At 40.2% G+C, this 15404-nt stretch overlaps 1 protein-coding gene across 1 annotated transcript in view; it reads left to right on the top strand.

Moving 5' to 3' along the window:
- The window catches only part of ltk (leukocyte receptor tyrosine kinase), a 72147-nt gene extending 57044 nt beyond the window's left edge, over positions 1 to 15103 (top strand). Inside the window, exons 20-29 of the mRNA XM_084741787.1 lie at positions 1005 to 1191; positions 1322 to 1412; positions 2457 to 2521; positions 5923 to 6052; positions 6133 to 6230; positions 6937 to 7029; positions 7729 to 7830; positions 10033 to 10167; positions 12996 to 13086; positions 13423 to 15103. Coding sequence (XP_084597913.1) covers positions 1005 to 1191; positions 1322 to 1412; positions 2457 to 2521; positions 5923 to 6052; positions 6133 to 6230; positions 6937 to 7029; positions 7729 to 7830; positions 10033 to 10167; positions 12996 to 13086; positions 13423 to 14463 — 2033 coding nt within the window. The 3' untranslated portion in view covers positions 14464 to 15103. The remainder of the gene's footprint in view (positions 1 to 1004; positions 1192 to 1321; positions 1413 to 2456; positions 2522 to 5922; positions 6053 to 6132; positions 6231 to 6936; positions 7030 to 7728; positions 7831 to 10032; positions 10168 to 12995; positions 13087 to 13422) is intronic.
- Positions 15104 to 15404: the final 301 nt, after the last annotated feature.

The raw sequence follows: 15404 nt of genomic DNA, 5'->3' as shown, positions 1-15404 counted from the left end.
TCTAGGTGCAGTAACCAAAGAGGGGACATCCCACCTGCATCCAGCAAAACAATTTGTTTTGTGTGTGGACAGATTTGTCTTCTTAAAAGGGAACTCCACTGATTTTCCAAATCAATATGTGTTTACAGGTCTTGGGAAGTACTACTGTATATATGCAAGGTCTGATGAAGTGCCTCAAGTGATGTTGCTTGAGTCAGCATTGTTTTGGGCTGAAGACCACACTTTTGAAAGCAAAAGAATCTGATGTTGTGGAGTTAGACAGAAGTGAGGTTACCAGACCTCTGTAGCCTGCTTCTCGTCTCTGTTTTAGGCTAGCGGCTCGAGGCTACATTAGCCACTACTAGAATGACAATGGTGGTTCCCAAACTTTTGTCAATAATAAACCCCCTTTGAATTTTTTCAGCCGAGTACTCCCTGACCAGTGCAAAACATTTCTGATAGAAAAAAAAAGCTTATATAAAGGCATATGATACACCATTGCCCCAACAGTGTCAACACGTTGAGGTAAATCCCATCAAACATTCTTAATGATACTGACATTTACTCTGTTTCCAGTTTCTTCCTCCTCACAGTGAATGTGATAGTGATTGTTGGTTTCTTACTGTAAGGTTTTAGGACTGTTGACAGTTTTTGGCAGTTAACTATTTAATCAAAAATAGGAATGCTGAATATAAAATGTAGTTTAATCAATCAATTAGGCACAAGGTTGTGGCAAGGCACATTGTGAGTTCAACAATGTTATATTGGTACAAGTTTAAATTGGTGGAGTACTCTTTTAAGATGTTTGTTTTTACATCTATTTGTATCGACTTCTGAGATGTGGCTTGACCCCTCCTTGTGTTACCGTTCCTACAGTTAGCAGATAGTCAGGAAGTTACCTCTACAACTTACATGTAAGTGTGGGGTTCAGTTAAGGTTATGATTTGTAAAAAAAAAAAATAAGTAAATAACCTCTTAGACTTTGACGTAAAACAAGCTTGTCTTTGTCTTTTCTTTGTCTTTAGTGTGGTACCGCAGGAAGAATGACCTGCACGCAGTGAGAGGGCGTCTACAGAGTCCAGAGTACAAGCTGAGCAAGATCCGCTCCTCCACCATCATGACAGACTACAACCCCAACTACTGCTTTGCAGGGAAGGCCGCCTCACTCAATGAACTGAAGGAAGTACCGCGCAAGAACATAACACTTCTCAGGTACAGCACACCTGGATATTATGTCAAATTTCAGTTTTAGGTTCTGATGTCTCTCTGTGTCCTGATGCCCATACTTACACTGCATAGTACTGATGTTTTTACTTTAATTTTTGTATTTTCACTTTTTCAGGGCTCTTGGCCATGGTGCATTTGGTGAAGTCTATGAGGGACAAGTTCTGGGGATGAGTGGTGATAACAGTCCCATGCAGGTGGCCATAAAGGTCAGCTCGCACTCTGTGAAGGCGCATACAGAAAAGTCACACTAAATGTTAGGTGATAGCACCTCAGCAAGAGTAATGTTGATTACATATACATCACTCAACATCTCCACAGGGGTGCTTCTCCTTCTTGGATGTACAGTAAAGGTCACACACGCATGTGGGATTTTAAAAGACAGGTTCTTGTAATGCGTTCATTCAGAGAAAGGTTATTTGCTTCACTCACTACATAAAATGTAATAAGGTGGTTTGTTTTTGTCACCAGACTTATTAGCAAATGTGAAGTCTGGAACCTCTCACTAACATGTGCACATCAAAACGCCCCTGGATACAACTGGATAGACCTGCAACCAGTTGGAGCAGCAAAACGCGTGTCATAGTTTTTGCTATTTCCGAAATTCCATAGTAACATGCTGTTTGGTACGCTGAAACAGTATGTGAGATTTTTGAGTATGTCTGAAACTTTAGTTTAAAACCAATAGTAAGAGATGCAAATATCAGTCCTTGCAGGAAGTTGCGACGTCGCAATTGCAACAATTCACGCAAATTCAACCAATTCCTGAGAATTTGTATAATGCTGTCCCACCATTACACAAAGTATAGCTGAAAGCAAAGGTAACATTGCTACCAGCTCCACAGTGGAGTTGTGATTGGTCTGACGCGATCCAAGGCTGGGTGAATTGTGTCTTGACGGCAGTGGGGCCAGACGTGTCTGCCAGAGAGAATGAAAATATGAACTTGGCAGATTTGTCCAGTTCCCAGGCTAGTTGGTCTGATGTGTTTAAAAAAAAATCTACATTATGCATAGATGAAATCACATGCAATGTAAAATCATGATGACTGCATGAAAAAACAAATGTGTTCAGTCTCTGACCTCAGATTGCTTGGCTTAAAAAATATACAAGATAAAAAAAGAAAAAAGCTGAGTGAGCTCCACATGTGTTTGCCTGGTTTTCAATAGTCTGCTGATTAGGTCTAATGATCTTTCCTCTTGACAATGGCACACACTCACCTCACTCTGTTACTCTGATTCTTTGTGCTCCATAGACCCTTCCAGAAATCTGCTCAGAACAGGATGAAATGGATTTCCTGATGGAGGCGCTGATTATGAGGTGCAAAGCTACACTTCCTATGTACATCACACACACACTGATTCACTCAGTACATCCGTCTTATAGTAGACATGACGTGTGAAAAACCAGTCAACTCATGTCCTCAGGCACAAACTGACTTTGTTTTATAACCATACATGTTTTTTGAGTTAAAGCAAACAACAGCTGGAGCCAGATGTGAAACTTAGCAACATACACAATGGCCTCTCGTATTATTAGATGATTGTTTCATTTAATTATATGAGAGGTCAATTTGTTAGTGACAATCATATTTGCAGGGATATGATTTGGTATCAGAAACTAACAGTAATACAGTTTAACTCTTGTTTATGATCTGTGAGATGTTAATTGGCAAGTACCAGTAATGAAGCTGATTCCAAAACATCTGTTCTGCTCTTTGTGCTTCATTAGCAATGTTTTCAGAGAGATTTGATCCAAATAAAGGGGGATCATTTAAATTGGAGCACCGTTTCAGCCCCTCTAATACAGTCGAGGTCAGATGTATACTGAAGTTAAAGGGGTAGTTCAGATTATTTGAAGTGGGGTTATATGAGTTCAGTGTGTGTTAACTACTGTAAATGGGGTTGGCACGCTCCCACTCGGGGGAACCAGAGAGATGTACCAGCATGGAAGTTAAGTGTAGTAGTGCTGTTTATCCATTCAGATTTATTTATTTATTTATTTATTTTTTGTGAGTTGCAGAGTTTTTATTTATTTATTTTTTATTTTTTTGTGAGTTGCAGAGTTTTGTTAATATCAGCCAGGGAGATGTCTACGTTGTCTACAATCTATTCTTTTTCTAATCTATATCTATTTTCACTTTATTTTCACCACTTTATTTTGCCATCAGACAGACTTTTCAAACAGGAAACCACTGTTTGATGAGCCAGATATCGCTCTCTCTCACTTAACTAAACTCCTTAAGGAAAATTTGTTATTTTAGATTTGACAGGTTAGATTTGTTATCTCAGGACAAGATTTGATTGTGAGTAAATACAGAATAAGGATAATCAATGTTTTTTGGGCACAAGAGGAGTTATGTCTGTAGATTGAAGAGTTATCATTTTAATAGTGCTTATTCCTCACATGGAACTCAAAGTAAGAGCAAAGTAAACCCACTAGATTTAACCAGGAAGTGGAGCATCTTCTTTTTAGACCCTTTCAGACTACTCTGTGTGCTCTATGAGCTTTTTCACTGGCCCAGAATTTTAAACAATGAAAAAGTGCCTGACAGCTGAGATACTGATGAAGCCTGTCAGCAAAAAAATGTAGATAAGTCCCTTTATTCACTGTAATTATCACACTGCTTAAAATCTGCTGAAGCCATTGGTAAGAATATTTCAAACTGAGCATGCACCAAATCAGAATTTTATTTTATTTTATTTTTTTATTTTTTTTAACTAAAACTTAATTTGTGCTGACATTTCTGTCCATGTGCACTTTTCAAATCTTCATTTGCAGGCTGGTTAAAGCTTGAATTGTTTCTGTTTTCCTTTAAGAGTTTATTAACAGCATTTCTTTTGTACAGTTCAATGAGATCAGGGGCACATTTGACTATATTTGCAATGAATCTTCCCAAAACAGGAGCTGAGGATTTGTTCATTTTAATATTTGACTTGATTTTATTATTATGTCATGCACAAATAATGTGTCCAGGCAACACAGGCTTACAAGACACCATTATTTAGAAAAACTGACCAGAAACCAGGGTAGCAACATGAATTACAATCAACATCCTAGGAGGGACTGCTGGCAGCTATGGGCATGGTTTTAGGTGTGACAACAGTGAGAAGCGCCAATGGAAACAACCCGTCTTCTGAAGAGATTAGTGTAGATACTGTGATAGCGTCAGTTATATTAGAACTGGAGAGTATTTCTGAATTGAAAAGAGAACAAAGAATGGCGCTGAAAGCTTTTCTCCATGGAAAAGATGCTTTTGTTCTTCACTCAACTGCTTCACCAAGAGTTTGATCTGATTGTTTGAAGTTTAGACAGATAACTCAGCCAATCACCTGGCGTCAGTTTGCATAATAAGGACAATACAGAAAAAAACAAAACAAATTTGCATAATTTACACAACCTGTTATCTTCCTCAATGTGTGTTGCATGCATTTGTTTGATGTGTTTAAGGATTGAAAATTCAGTTTTATCATATGGTAATTGCAGGGCAAAACTCTTCTCTCTCTCTCATCTACACTGTTGTCTTTTGTCTTTCTCTTGTTTCAAAGGTCTTTTTTATCGATTTACAATAATACCCAAAGAAAAACAAACACACAGACTGACAACCACAGTTGATCACAGAAGAATGAGAAAGTGCCCATAATCTACCTTAATAGTAACAGGAAAATAAGTCCAGAAATAATAAAAACAGAAAATAAATGAGTAAGGTAGGAGAAGAAAAACAAAAAACATCAAATTCATAACGTTCAACAGTAATAAAAATAGTAAAAAAGACAGCCTTTCTTGTGTTAACTACAAACAGTGTGTCTTCCAGTGTCAAAAAGGGAAAATGATGGTAACAGAAAGAGACTTTCTTTGCCCCTGGGTACTCAGGCTGTCAGTAACTCCAGATGCATGATATCCAGGTACATTAGAAGCCACACTTGATGGGAGAAGGAGCGGAGAGTCTTCCAGCATGTAGCAATCAATTTTTTCACTGCTGCAAGTCCAGCTAATAGCATTCGCTCTTTGATCAGTGTCAGGCCCAAACTGGACAGATTGTTCAGCTTGAGTGTGATAGGCAAGCGAGACACATTGATCTCAAAGTTCTCAGAAAGATTGGAGGCTGAACATGGCCACTGGAGAGCATTCCCAGAAGAACGTGTAAATGAGAACCCTCTGTCTTCATAGGACAACGAGTGCAAGTAGGGTCATCAAACAAAGCTTCCTGAGTGACAAATACACTCTTAGAAATAGGTGTTCTAAAAGGCTAAGGTTCTATCTAGAACCGTTTGCTTCTGAAGAACCCTGTTTTTGTAGAAATGGTTTGTCAAGGGTTGTTTTTTTTTGTAAGACTAAGGATTCTAGTAGGAATCCTCGTCATCCGAAGAACCCCTTTTGGAAGATAGAGTTCTTCATGAAATCCTTGAAGAACACTCTGGGTGGAACCATTACAGTATAGAAGAGTTCTCTGTAGAACCGCTCATGATTTGTCCTGGGTGAAACCTTTCACAGATGGTTCTGTGAATAACTCTTTAGGTTGCTGGAACCTACCATAAAGGGTTATATGCAGAACCATCTGTGAAAAGTAGAACTCCCTGAAACTGTTCCAGGCGGAACCCCGGAAGGGTTCTCCTATGGGGAAAAAAAATGAAACACGCTTTATGGTTCTAGTTAGCGCCTTTATATAAGAGTGTACACTTTACATAACAAAACTAACCCAACTGTTGTTGTCCACACAGCAAGTTCAACCATGAGAACATTGTGCGTTGTATCGGCGTCAGCCTGAACATCCTGCCACGTTTCATCCTGCTGGAGCTGATGACCGGAGGAGACATGAAGAGTTTCTTGAGACAGAACAGGCCACGAGCTGTACGTCCGTACTGCACCCTTCTGCATGTGTGTTTGTGTAAGTGAGTGTCGTTCACTAAACTGAGCTGTGCTGTCTCCAGGGCCAGGCCTCCTCTCTCACCATGCGGGATCTTCTGCAAATGGCCAGAGACATCGCCTTTGGCTGTCGCTACCTGGAGGAGAACCATTTCATACACAGGTTCACATCCACACCCAATTATTACTGCTGAGAAGTCAAGTGAATACGGGGATCAACAAGACAAAAATAAAACGTGGTATCAGGGCTTTACTCTCCTGTGTGTAATTGAGAGCTACATGTAGAAGATGGGTTCCTCAAAATATGAGTTAAAAAAATCAATGAGACAAAAATAATGATGGGTGACAAAGAATGCAGCAATACAGTATATATTTACATGGACAGACTTGTGGACAGCCACACATTTGATAAACTGTGAACCTTGTTTACAGTGATGCCCTCAGAAATTTTTCATAGGGCCTGATGGTCAAAAGCAGCTTGCTGGTTATGCATTGGTTAACATGAGTGATTATGAGAAAATAAACACTATTGATGTAGATGAGTAGTACCAAAAGTAAACTATCAGATAGAAGCATATTATGCAGACACACTATTAATTACCAATATGCATATTAGTGCAGTTGCTTGCTGCTTGTTTACTGTGAACTACAGTGGTCAATATTCTAGTCTTGCAGCAGGAAACATGACAAGTTTTAAGTTAATGTAAATCCTGTTGAAAATTGGTTTATACCCATCTTTATATGATCTCCGTAAAAAAAAAAGTTGTTTTTTTTTTTGTTTTTTTTTTCAACTAATTTATTTGGGAGTTTGGAGAATGTCTTGCCATCATGAAACAAGATTTTGTAACATACATCCTGTGTTTTTTCAGAGATATTGCTGCTAGAAATTGCCTGCTCACCTGCCCCGGACCAGAAAGAGTAGCCAAGATCGGAGACTTTGGCATGGCACGAGACATATACAGGTCTGTGTGCTGCATCTGCATTGTAGCGCAAAAGTTAGCTTCAAGCCCTGGACTGTAACTCATGCATCCTACTGTAAATGTTAACCTAAATATCTTCAGTCTCCACCATCTTCTCTAAATGTTAAAACACTTTTTGCACATCCCCAATGAAAGCAAATCTAGTGTATAATATAATGTATAGAATAATGCAATTGAATGACGCATACTGTATCCTGCTCAGTCACATTTCTGATTTCTGTAGCATGACTCAGTGTATTTTTCTGTTGAATTGATTAATTAAAATGGCATGTTACTGGGTAAGATAACCATGTATATTAGACTGTAATGTGCATGGAATAATCTTCTTTCTTTTGATATTGGCATCATGTATCGCCTATCGGTCACCCTGCTTTGTAAATATCAGCAGTATCAGCATTGGTCACTGAAAAACCCATATCAGTCGACCACTACACAGGATGATTCACTATGATGTGTTTCATGGGCTCAGGACTCCAGGCAGCACTGGGTTGATGAGGGATGATGGGGGACCGATTGAAAAGCTTTCTTATTATCCTCCACAGGGCCAGATCCTAAATGTACTTATAGAGTTCATGGCCTTGTGCAAATTTACCCTCTTCTTCTCCTCAAAACTGACAAATGCACATTCCTTAATCTGATTTTTTTTTTTTTTTTTTTTTTTTTTTCCTCTTCTTCTCTCAGAGCCAGCTATTACAGGAAAGGTGGCCGCGCCATGCTGCCAGTCAAATGGATGCCACCGGAGGCCTTCATGGAGGGAATTTTTACTTGCAAGACTGATACATGGTATAAATCCTAAACACATGATATATCATACTGTGTGAGGCTCCAACAGCGTGAACCCACAAAGAGGAACTGTTTTCAATTTAAAAACTGGATACTGCTTACTTTTTACTCTGTATGACACCTCTTAGTTAATGATATACATTTACAGGCCCTTGATAAATGCTGGATAACATGCAGAGTGCTGTCACAGTGCATTATTCATATATCTTAATAGGCATTGTGCTTTCCTGATTTATTTTCTAGACTAACAACTTACATTGAATGGGCTTAAAATTTGAAAATAGATTCACACTGAAATAATTTTTTATTCGTATCAGACATATTGTTTTCTTCCTCTTAAGTGTTGACAAATCCCAGCAGCAAAGTGCAGCTTGTTTAAAGGACTGTCAGTACAAAAACATCTTGATTTTTACTCCTCCTCCAAAAACCACACAGACCTACAGAGAACTCAGCTTTTAAAAAGCAGTATATCAAATGAATATCCTTACAAGACAGAACAGCATCTGTATTCAAGACACAGCTTACTGAACAAAGAACGCAGTGAGGAACACGGTCCAAGCCACTTCTTCAATGACAAGACGAGTCAAATATGAAACATAAGTCAAACAACGTCATAATGTCACGTTTGGAGAATGGAAAACAGATTTGTTTACAGATCAAGTCCGAACAAAACAGAGTTTTATTAACTGTTGTGTAAATCTGACTTTTATAGTTGCAATTAGAATTTTTATGTGGAGATGACAAAGTCAGACGGTGGTGACAATAAGTCCGACATCAACTACAATTTGGTGCAGTTAAACTGAATACTGACATTGGGCCATTTGCATGAAATGTTTGTACGCACAGATTTGAGCTTAAATTGTGTGTGCAAATCTTTTGTGGTATTCATCAGTACTTGTGTAATTCTGTTTGTTCTGAAGTGAGAACAGAATTTAACAGTGCCACAGACCACACAAGAGCCAATAAGCACAAAGGCCAACTTGCATTTTGTGCTGTGCTGTGCTGTGTTACATGATCTCTTCTCATAAGCATTTAGGAACTGAGGAAACTTTGAAGTTTTGAAAGTGAAATTCTTTCCCATTCTCAGTTGATATACAACTTCAGGTGCTCAACAGTCCAGTTGTCTTATTTTGCGCTTCTACTGCACCATATATTTTCAATGGGAGGCAGGTCTGGACTGAAGGCAGGCATGAAGCCACGGTGTTCTTACAGCTGCTGAATGTGTCATTGTCCCTAACCAATATGTTGTCTGGATGGCAGCATATGTTGCTCCAAAACCTGTATGTACCTTTCAGCATTAATGGGGCCTTCACAGATGTAACAGTTACCCATGATGCCATAGACACTAACACACCCACGAAATGTAGTTTTTAATGCAGTGCTGCCTGAGGGCTCAACAATTAGGAGCATTCAGTGTTGGTTTTCAGCCCTTTACTCCCAAACACGTACATTGAGGACACCACAGGCATGTTGTGCGCTTCCAGAGTTTTCCAATTAACACCACAGTTCATTCAGTTTACATACTTTTGCTCAGCACACCAGATAAATCCACTGTACTCATGTGTGTGTAAAGGCACCATCTCCACGCAGCTTCCCTTCCTCAGAGGGAAAAATTCATTAAAGAAAATGGCCAAACAACATGTTTATCTCTCCAGTGATGCTCCAATTTGCCCAGCCATGCCTGTTAAAAAAGTATTTTTCTTTTCTTTTTGTTGTCTTTCAATGGCATGTCCTTCCCTTACAGTTAGAAGTAAAATCATCTAAATAATCCTGATTTGTTTAACTGGCTAACCTTGGCTAAGACATAACATGAACACAGGCTCATTTCACCTGATTTCAAGGAGAATCCAACCAGGTGGCAGCCAGAATAACTATACAGAAATAGCTGATCTTCTCGCACATGGTCTCATTACCTTGTGTAAGGCATCCCTATTAAGCTGAGACTATATTATTTGCTTTCTATAAATATTACAAATATCCATGCATGCTTTCAGATTTTAGGACTGAGCTGCAGTAAACTATAGGCACCAAACATGAGCTGAGGAGGTTTGCAGTTTAGTCAATGCATGATTACATCTCCAGCTAGTTGAAATATATAGTATTCACTCTGTTGTCTTCAGTCTGAGGAGCATTAGATGAGGTTCAACGTGTGAGCCACGTGATGGAGTCAGTTCAGTTGTTGACCTGTTTCTCCCCCTGCAGGTCATTTGGGGTGCTGCTGTGGGAGATCTTCTCTCTGGGATACATGCCATATCCCTGTAAAACCAACCAAGAGGTGCTGGAGTTTGTCACCAGCGGAGGCAGGATGGATCCTCCTAAGAGCTGTCCAGGGCCCGTGTAAGTACAGGCAGGAAATGCATGCAAAAATGATTGGTTACTGACCCCTAATTTAAGATAACTGCTTGTATGACATGAACTAACAACATACCACTCACCTGCCCTCCTAAAACAAACATTGGCAGCTGTTGTGTTCATAATACAATACTTCACAAATACAAGTCCATATTTTCACAGCCGTACTTGTTGCACTGTTCTGTGAGACAAGCCCTTACACTGTACATCTTTAACATGTTGGATGGCTCAGAATACATTCATTTATTATTGATCAGGCATCCTGTGGAATTTGCAATAAAAAAAAGAAAAAGGGAAAAAGGTGCAAGTGAAAGTCAAAGAGAGAAAAAAAAAGCAAATCCCCAACTACACATGCCTTCATCCAGCGGGCAGCTCCCTGAGATTCCCAAGTAGGTCAAGAAGGGTTCTCATTTCAAATAGAACTTCATTACAGTTTCCCCCAGTGTAAATTTAATCTTTTCTAGTCTTAGAAAAAACACAACGTCCTCTAGCCAAGCAGCAGCAGATGGAAGAGAAGCAGATTTGCAGACCACTGGACCGCCTTATGGGCCAAAAGTGATGTGAATGCAAAAATGTCAGACTGATTTGTATTCAAAGTTTCGTCTGCTATATCAAATACAGCTGTGAGTGGGCAAGGTCTTAATGTTATTCCAAGAACTTCACTGGTTGTTTTAAAAAACTATTGCCCAGTAGCTGTCAAGCTGAGGACTTCTTCAACTTTAGTATGATCCCAGAGGGCAACTGTTTTGCAAGCTGAAAGCAACACAGCAATAGACAACACACAGAAGAAAACAGTTAAAGACAGTCCAACACAGCAATGGACAGCACAAAAGATAAAGTATAAGTTAAAAGGACAGAGTCATAAATACATCACAACGGACAGAACAGTACAAAGATTCATCAAAAACTTTGCTTATGCTCCTCAGTGCTTTTGTCCAGTGTTCAGTCAGATACACGTTAAGTTTGACCTTCCATCTGATTTTAACTTTGTTTAGGCTTGATCTCCTAGAAACATCAGTTGAGAGTATAATGCAGAGATCAGTCCTTTATCATCAAGGCTAAAAATGAGTTTTTTCCAGTACTGGTAGGTGGGTGATCAGGAAAAGAGGGAAACTTTGGGACTAGAAATTTTCTAAACAGATCATCAAAACTATTAAAAATGTCAGTGTTTAAGTCCCTAATGCCTATAAGACCAGTAAGATCCCATTATCTAATGGTGGAGTCGAGTGTAGAGGGTGGATTAGATGGTTTGAGGGTAGAGAGCTTGAGTTTTGAGGAGTTTCAGTGGCAGGGAGGAATACACTAAAGCTGTAAGAGAGAAGGTGTGGACAGACTGCGTCTTAAATAGACACCAATTTGTATCTGGATGGTAATAAAGCCAAAATAGTGGCTTTTGGATATTTAAAGCCCAGTAACATGTTCAAAACCAAAGATATGATATTTCATTTTAGAAGACATGACTGCTGACATCAAGTCAAAGGTCAGACAGTGGAATATGGTCAAACTCACAAATATCTTGGGACATTATTGACTCAACCCTTAACTTAAAAGCAAGTGTTTTGTTTCTTTGAGGAAACTGTCCTATTTCCAAAACAATGGCAACCTTATTCTATCATGTTTTTATAGAATCTATCTGATCTTTTTCTTTGGTGTCACGGTATGGAAACCTGTCTTTAAAGAACAGAAACTCTGAATCAAAGTGAGTCACTGCTTAATCCAGCGTCCCTGTACACCAGACGGTTACAGCAGATAACCAGCTCTATTTTAAATGACGACGCCCACCCTCTACACAGTGACTTTAAGCTTCTTCTTTCTTGACGGGGGTTTACAGTCCCCAGGTGTAGAACAAAGTGGCATAAAAATAACTTTGTTCAAGCAGCCATTACTCAGATGAACAAGTCATAGCAGCACTGCACAGACTTTTTTAACCTGCATTTTATCTTATTTATTTCAATAGATCTAGTCCTTGGAGCCTTGAGTACTTTTATCATTTTTGTCTGGTGTCTGTGGTGTTTCTAAAATGTGCATCAGGATGGATACCTCATCTTCTACAGCAAACCAAATAACCCTAACCCCTACTTACAAGTACCAATAAAGTAACCTGAACCTGAACATATGACTTTACACAAAAGATTTCTCATCAAAAAACTTGCATGCACAAAGTCATGTATAAGCAGTGAGGACAAGAACATTTATCATTGTTAAACCAATTTGACCTGAGGCTCCTGAAGCCCACTAGAGGTCATCAAAGTTTCATGGGGGGACACAAGTCCTCCTTGATTTAAAGGGGTGTAAGAAAACTTATATTTTAAGATATACAGTAAGCCTATATCTTGTTTAATTGTTATTTTTTCAATTTTGATTATTACTTAAGATATAAGTTTAAACAAATCTCACAGGATAAGGGCACAGTGAAGACCTGAACACAAGCTATATTCACAGAGATGAATGAACCAATGATCTAATAGGACAGTGGCTAAGCATCAGGCAGAAGAAAACTGAATTTTTCAAAAAAAGAAGCTTATTATGTGTGTGAGAAACAGAAACAGACAGGAGGAGAGATACATAATACAGACAATTGTATAAAAAAAATTTATCTCAGAATTCTTCTAAATCTCTTGTTTTCTCTTGTCACTTATTATGTTCACCATTTGGGTTAATTTTACAGTTTATCAGCTGTTCTGTACCGTTATCATTATGCAATAAATATAATATTAAATATTAAAAAATTATGTCACTTAATCTGTGGTCATGTCAGTAAAAGTTGACCTTTATCTTACTGATATCTGATATTTGTGTCTGTTACTCTGTAGCTATCGGATCATGACCCAGTGTTGGCAGCACTGTCCTGAGCATCGACCCAACTTCTCCACCATCCTGGAGAGAATTAACTACTGCTCTCAGGTACGCACTATATCACACTCAGAAATGTCATTTAACAGTCTTTCTTAAATGGACACTTCATCCCACAATCAAAAGTAAATGTTTCTATTTATCCATCTGTCATTTTGGTATGAATTTTGGAGATATCAGCTGTAGGGATTTTCTGCCAAAAATTGCAAATCAAACCCAGTAGAAAGAAAGTAGTTTCAGTAGATTCTATCATAGAAAGAAAGTAGTTCCTACATGAAACTGCTCACAGTTAAGTCTGTTTGGTGTCAACTGTCCCTTTAGATTGTTGCTCCTTTCTAATTTTTCCATCCTGTTTTACTTATTTTCCTCTTCGCTACTCTTCATCAGGACCCAGATGTGATTAACACACCCCTCCCTATGGAATACACCCCCACCTCAGAAGACGATGGCAGCAGAGTCATCCGTCCCTCTGACCACACCTCCTCCAGCCTCACTCCACTCCTTGTGTCCCATCCTGTCTCGCAGGACTCGTCCTCCCAGCTGGGTCTCTCCTCTCTGGGCCTGGGTACTTCCCCTCTCCCTCCACAGCCGACCAAACCCCGTCTGCTCCTCCAGAGAACCCAACCCGTCCACCACGAGGTGACATCGTGCCGTGAGGCTCTGGAGCCGTCCTGGGCCGAGCCTGTTCCCGCCCCTGGTCTGTCCACAGCAGCAGCAGCAGGAGGAGGAGGAGGAGGAGGACACTGGCTCCACCCTGAGCCTCCTCACCACCGCCCCTGCTCCAGAAACAGCTCCTCCTCAGGGAGCCAGAGGCTGAAGAACAAGACAAAGAACCTGTGGAACCCCACATACGGCTCCTGGGTGCTGGAGAACTTCAGGGGGAAGAAAACACTCGCTCACACTCAGTCCATGCCTCTCTCAAGCTCCTCCACCTCTAACACTCAGACCTGCACCACTGCCTTAGAGAGCAGCGAGGCTGGATGCGACAACACCAACCTCTGCACCTCCTCAACTCCGTCCCCCTCCTGCCAGGCTCAAGCTGCTCCCAGCACCTCTACCCACAAGCCCCCAGCAGGTGGCAGCACCAAAGCTGGCATGGACCTTGCCAAGCTGCAGAGTTTCCCCTGTGGCAACGTCAACTACGCCTACGATGAGCAGAGCTACGAGGCGGAGAGCCTGCCACTGGTTACACCCAAAGCCCCAGCCATTACAAACACCAGCTCCGCCCCCAGTGTCTCCTCAGGGACCGGCCTGGGACTGACGTTAGGTCTCCACACTTCCTCGTCCTGTATGCCCAAGCTGCTGCTGAAGCGCCACGCCAGCTACGGACACGAGGATGTCAGGAGACACACCAAAGCTGAGAAACCCACACGTGACCGAGACTCAGGCTTCTCTCTGTCAGAAGACCTCAGCGTCACCCCGATCTAAGAGACGGCTCACTGTAGCAGGGATTTTGATTGATAAGAGCCCCTTTTCTCACAGCCTGAGACTCGAGTTCTAGATTTCTGGAACAAAAAGCATGACCACGAGGGCTCTGCCATGGTCTAAGGGCCGCAACATCAAATTATTTGAGCTCTTGGAATGCTGGAAAACACACTCACATGCACACAAACAGTCTTCTGCACTGTGATACAGAGAGCTGACCCTGGACTCTGGAGTTCTGTCCTGGGCCTCTGGTACACTGGTAGCTGAACACTGAAGCAGCCCTGTGCTTTCTCAACGTCCACCCTGCTGGTTAAGAAGGCTGCCATACGTAACTGCTGTAGTTGGACTCCTTTTCTACCTTTTTGTTTTTTCATGAATGCATTGATAGTAGTTTATGTTGCGTCATAGTAAATATTTTGCAGAATTCAGTGTACAGTACAACCAGAAGAATCCAAAAATATTGAGCCACTGGGAAGAGAATCTCCAAGCATTTAATTTCAAAAGTTTAAAATTCAGAAAAGGCTGTAGAATTACTGAAACTGTTTCATTTATAAATGTATACATACTTTAGGAACTTACGGTACAACTCTGTACACTTCAGTGATTCTGATTTGCTTTAATACCCTAAATAATGTGAAAAGAATTATGTCAAATATACTGCAATAATTTCTTTATTTATATGTGGATTATGAGCTAAAAGGTTCATTCTTAACTTTGGAAACAGCAGTTTGGCAAAAAAAAAAAAAAAAAAGGAAAATGCTCAACATAAGCTCTACTTACTTGGTGTTTCCAAAACCTCCTGAACAGATGGAGTTTGCTCAGTTGTCATGGAGATGGTTTGGTTGTTCAGTATCGGATTTCAGTCACGTGATAAGAAGCGGTCGTATAAATGAGCAGAACATAAGTCCTGCTTTTGTTTGAGGATGATCTCAGGTGTCAAATGC

This window comes from Lutjanus erythropterus, chromosome 18 (assembly GCF_056507025.1).
Source record: "Lutjanus erythropterus isolate fLutEry1 chromosome 18, fLutEry1.hap2, whole genome shotgun sequence".
Taxonomy (NCBI): domain Eukaryota; kingdom Metazoa; phylum Chordata; class Actinopteri; order Lutjaniformes; family Lutjanidae; genus Lutjanus; species Lutjanus erythropterus.
This window is presented reverse-complemented; position numbering and strand designations above follow the sequence as displayed.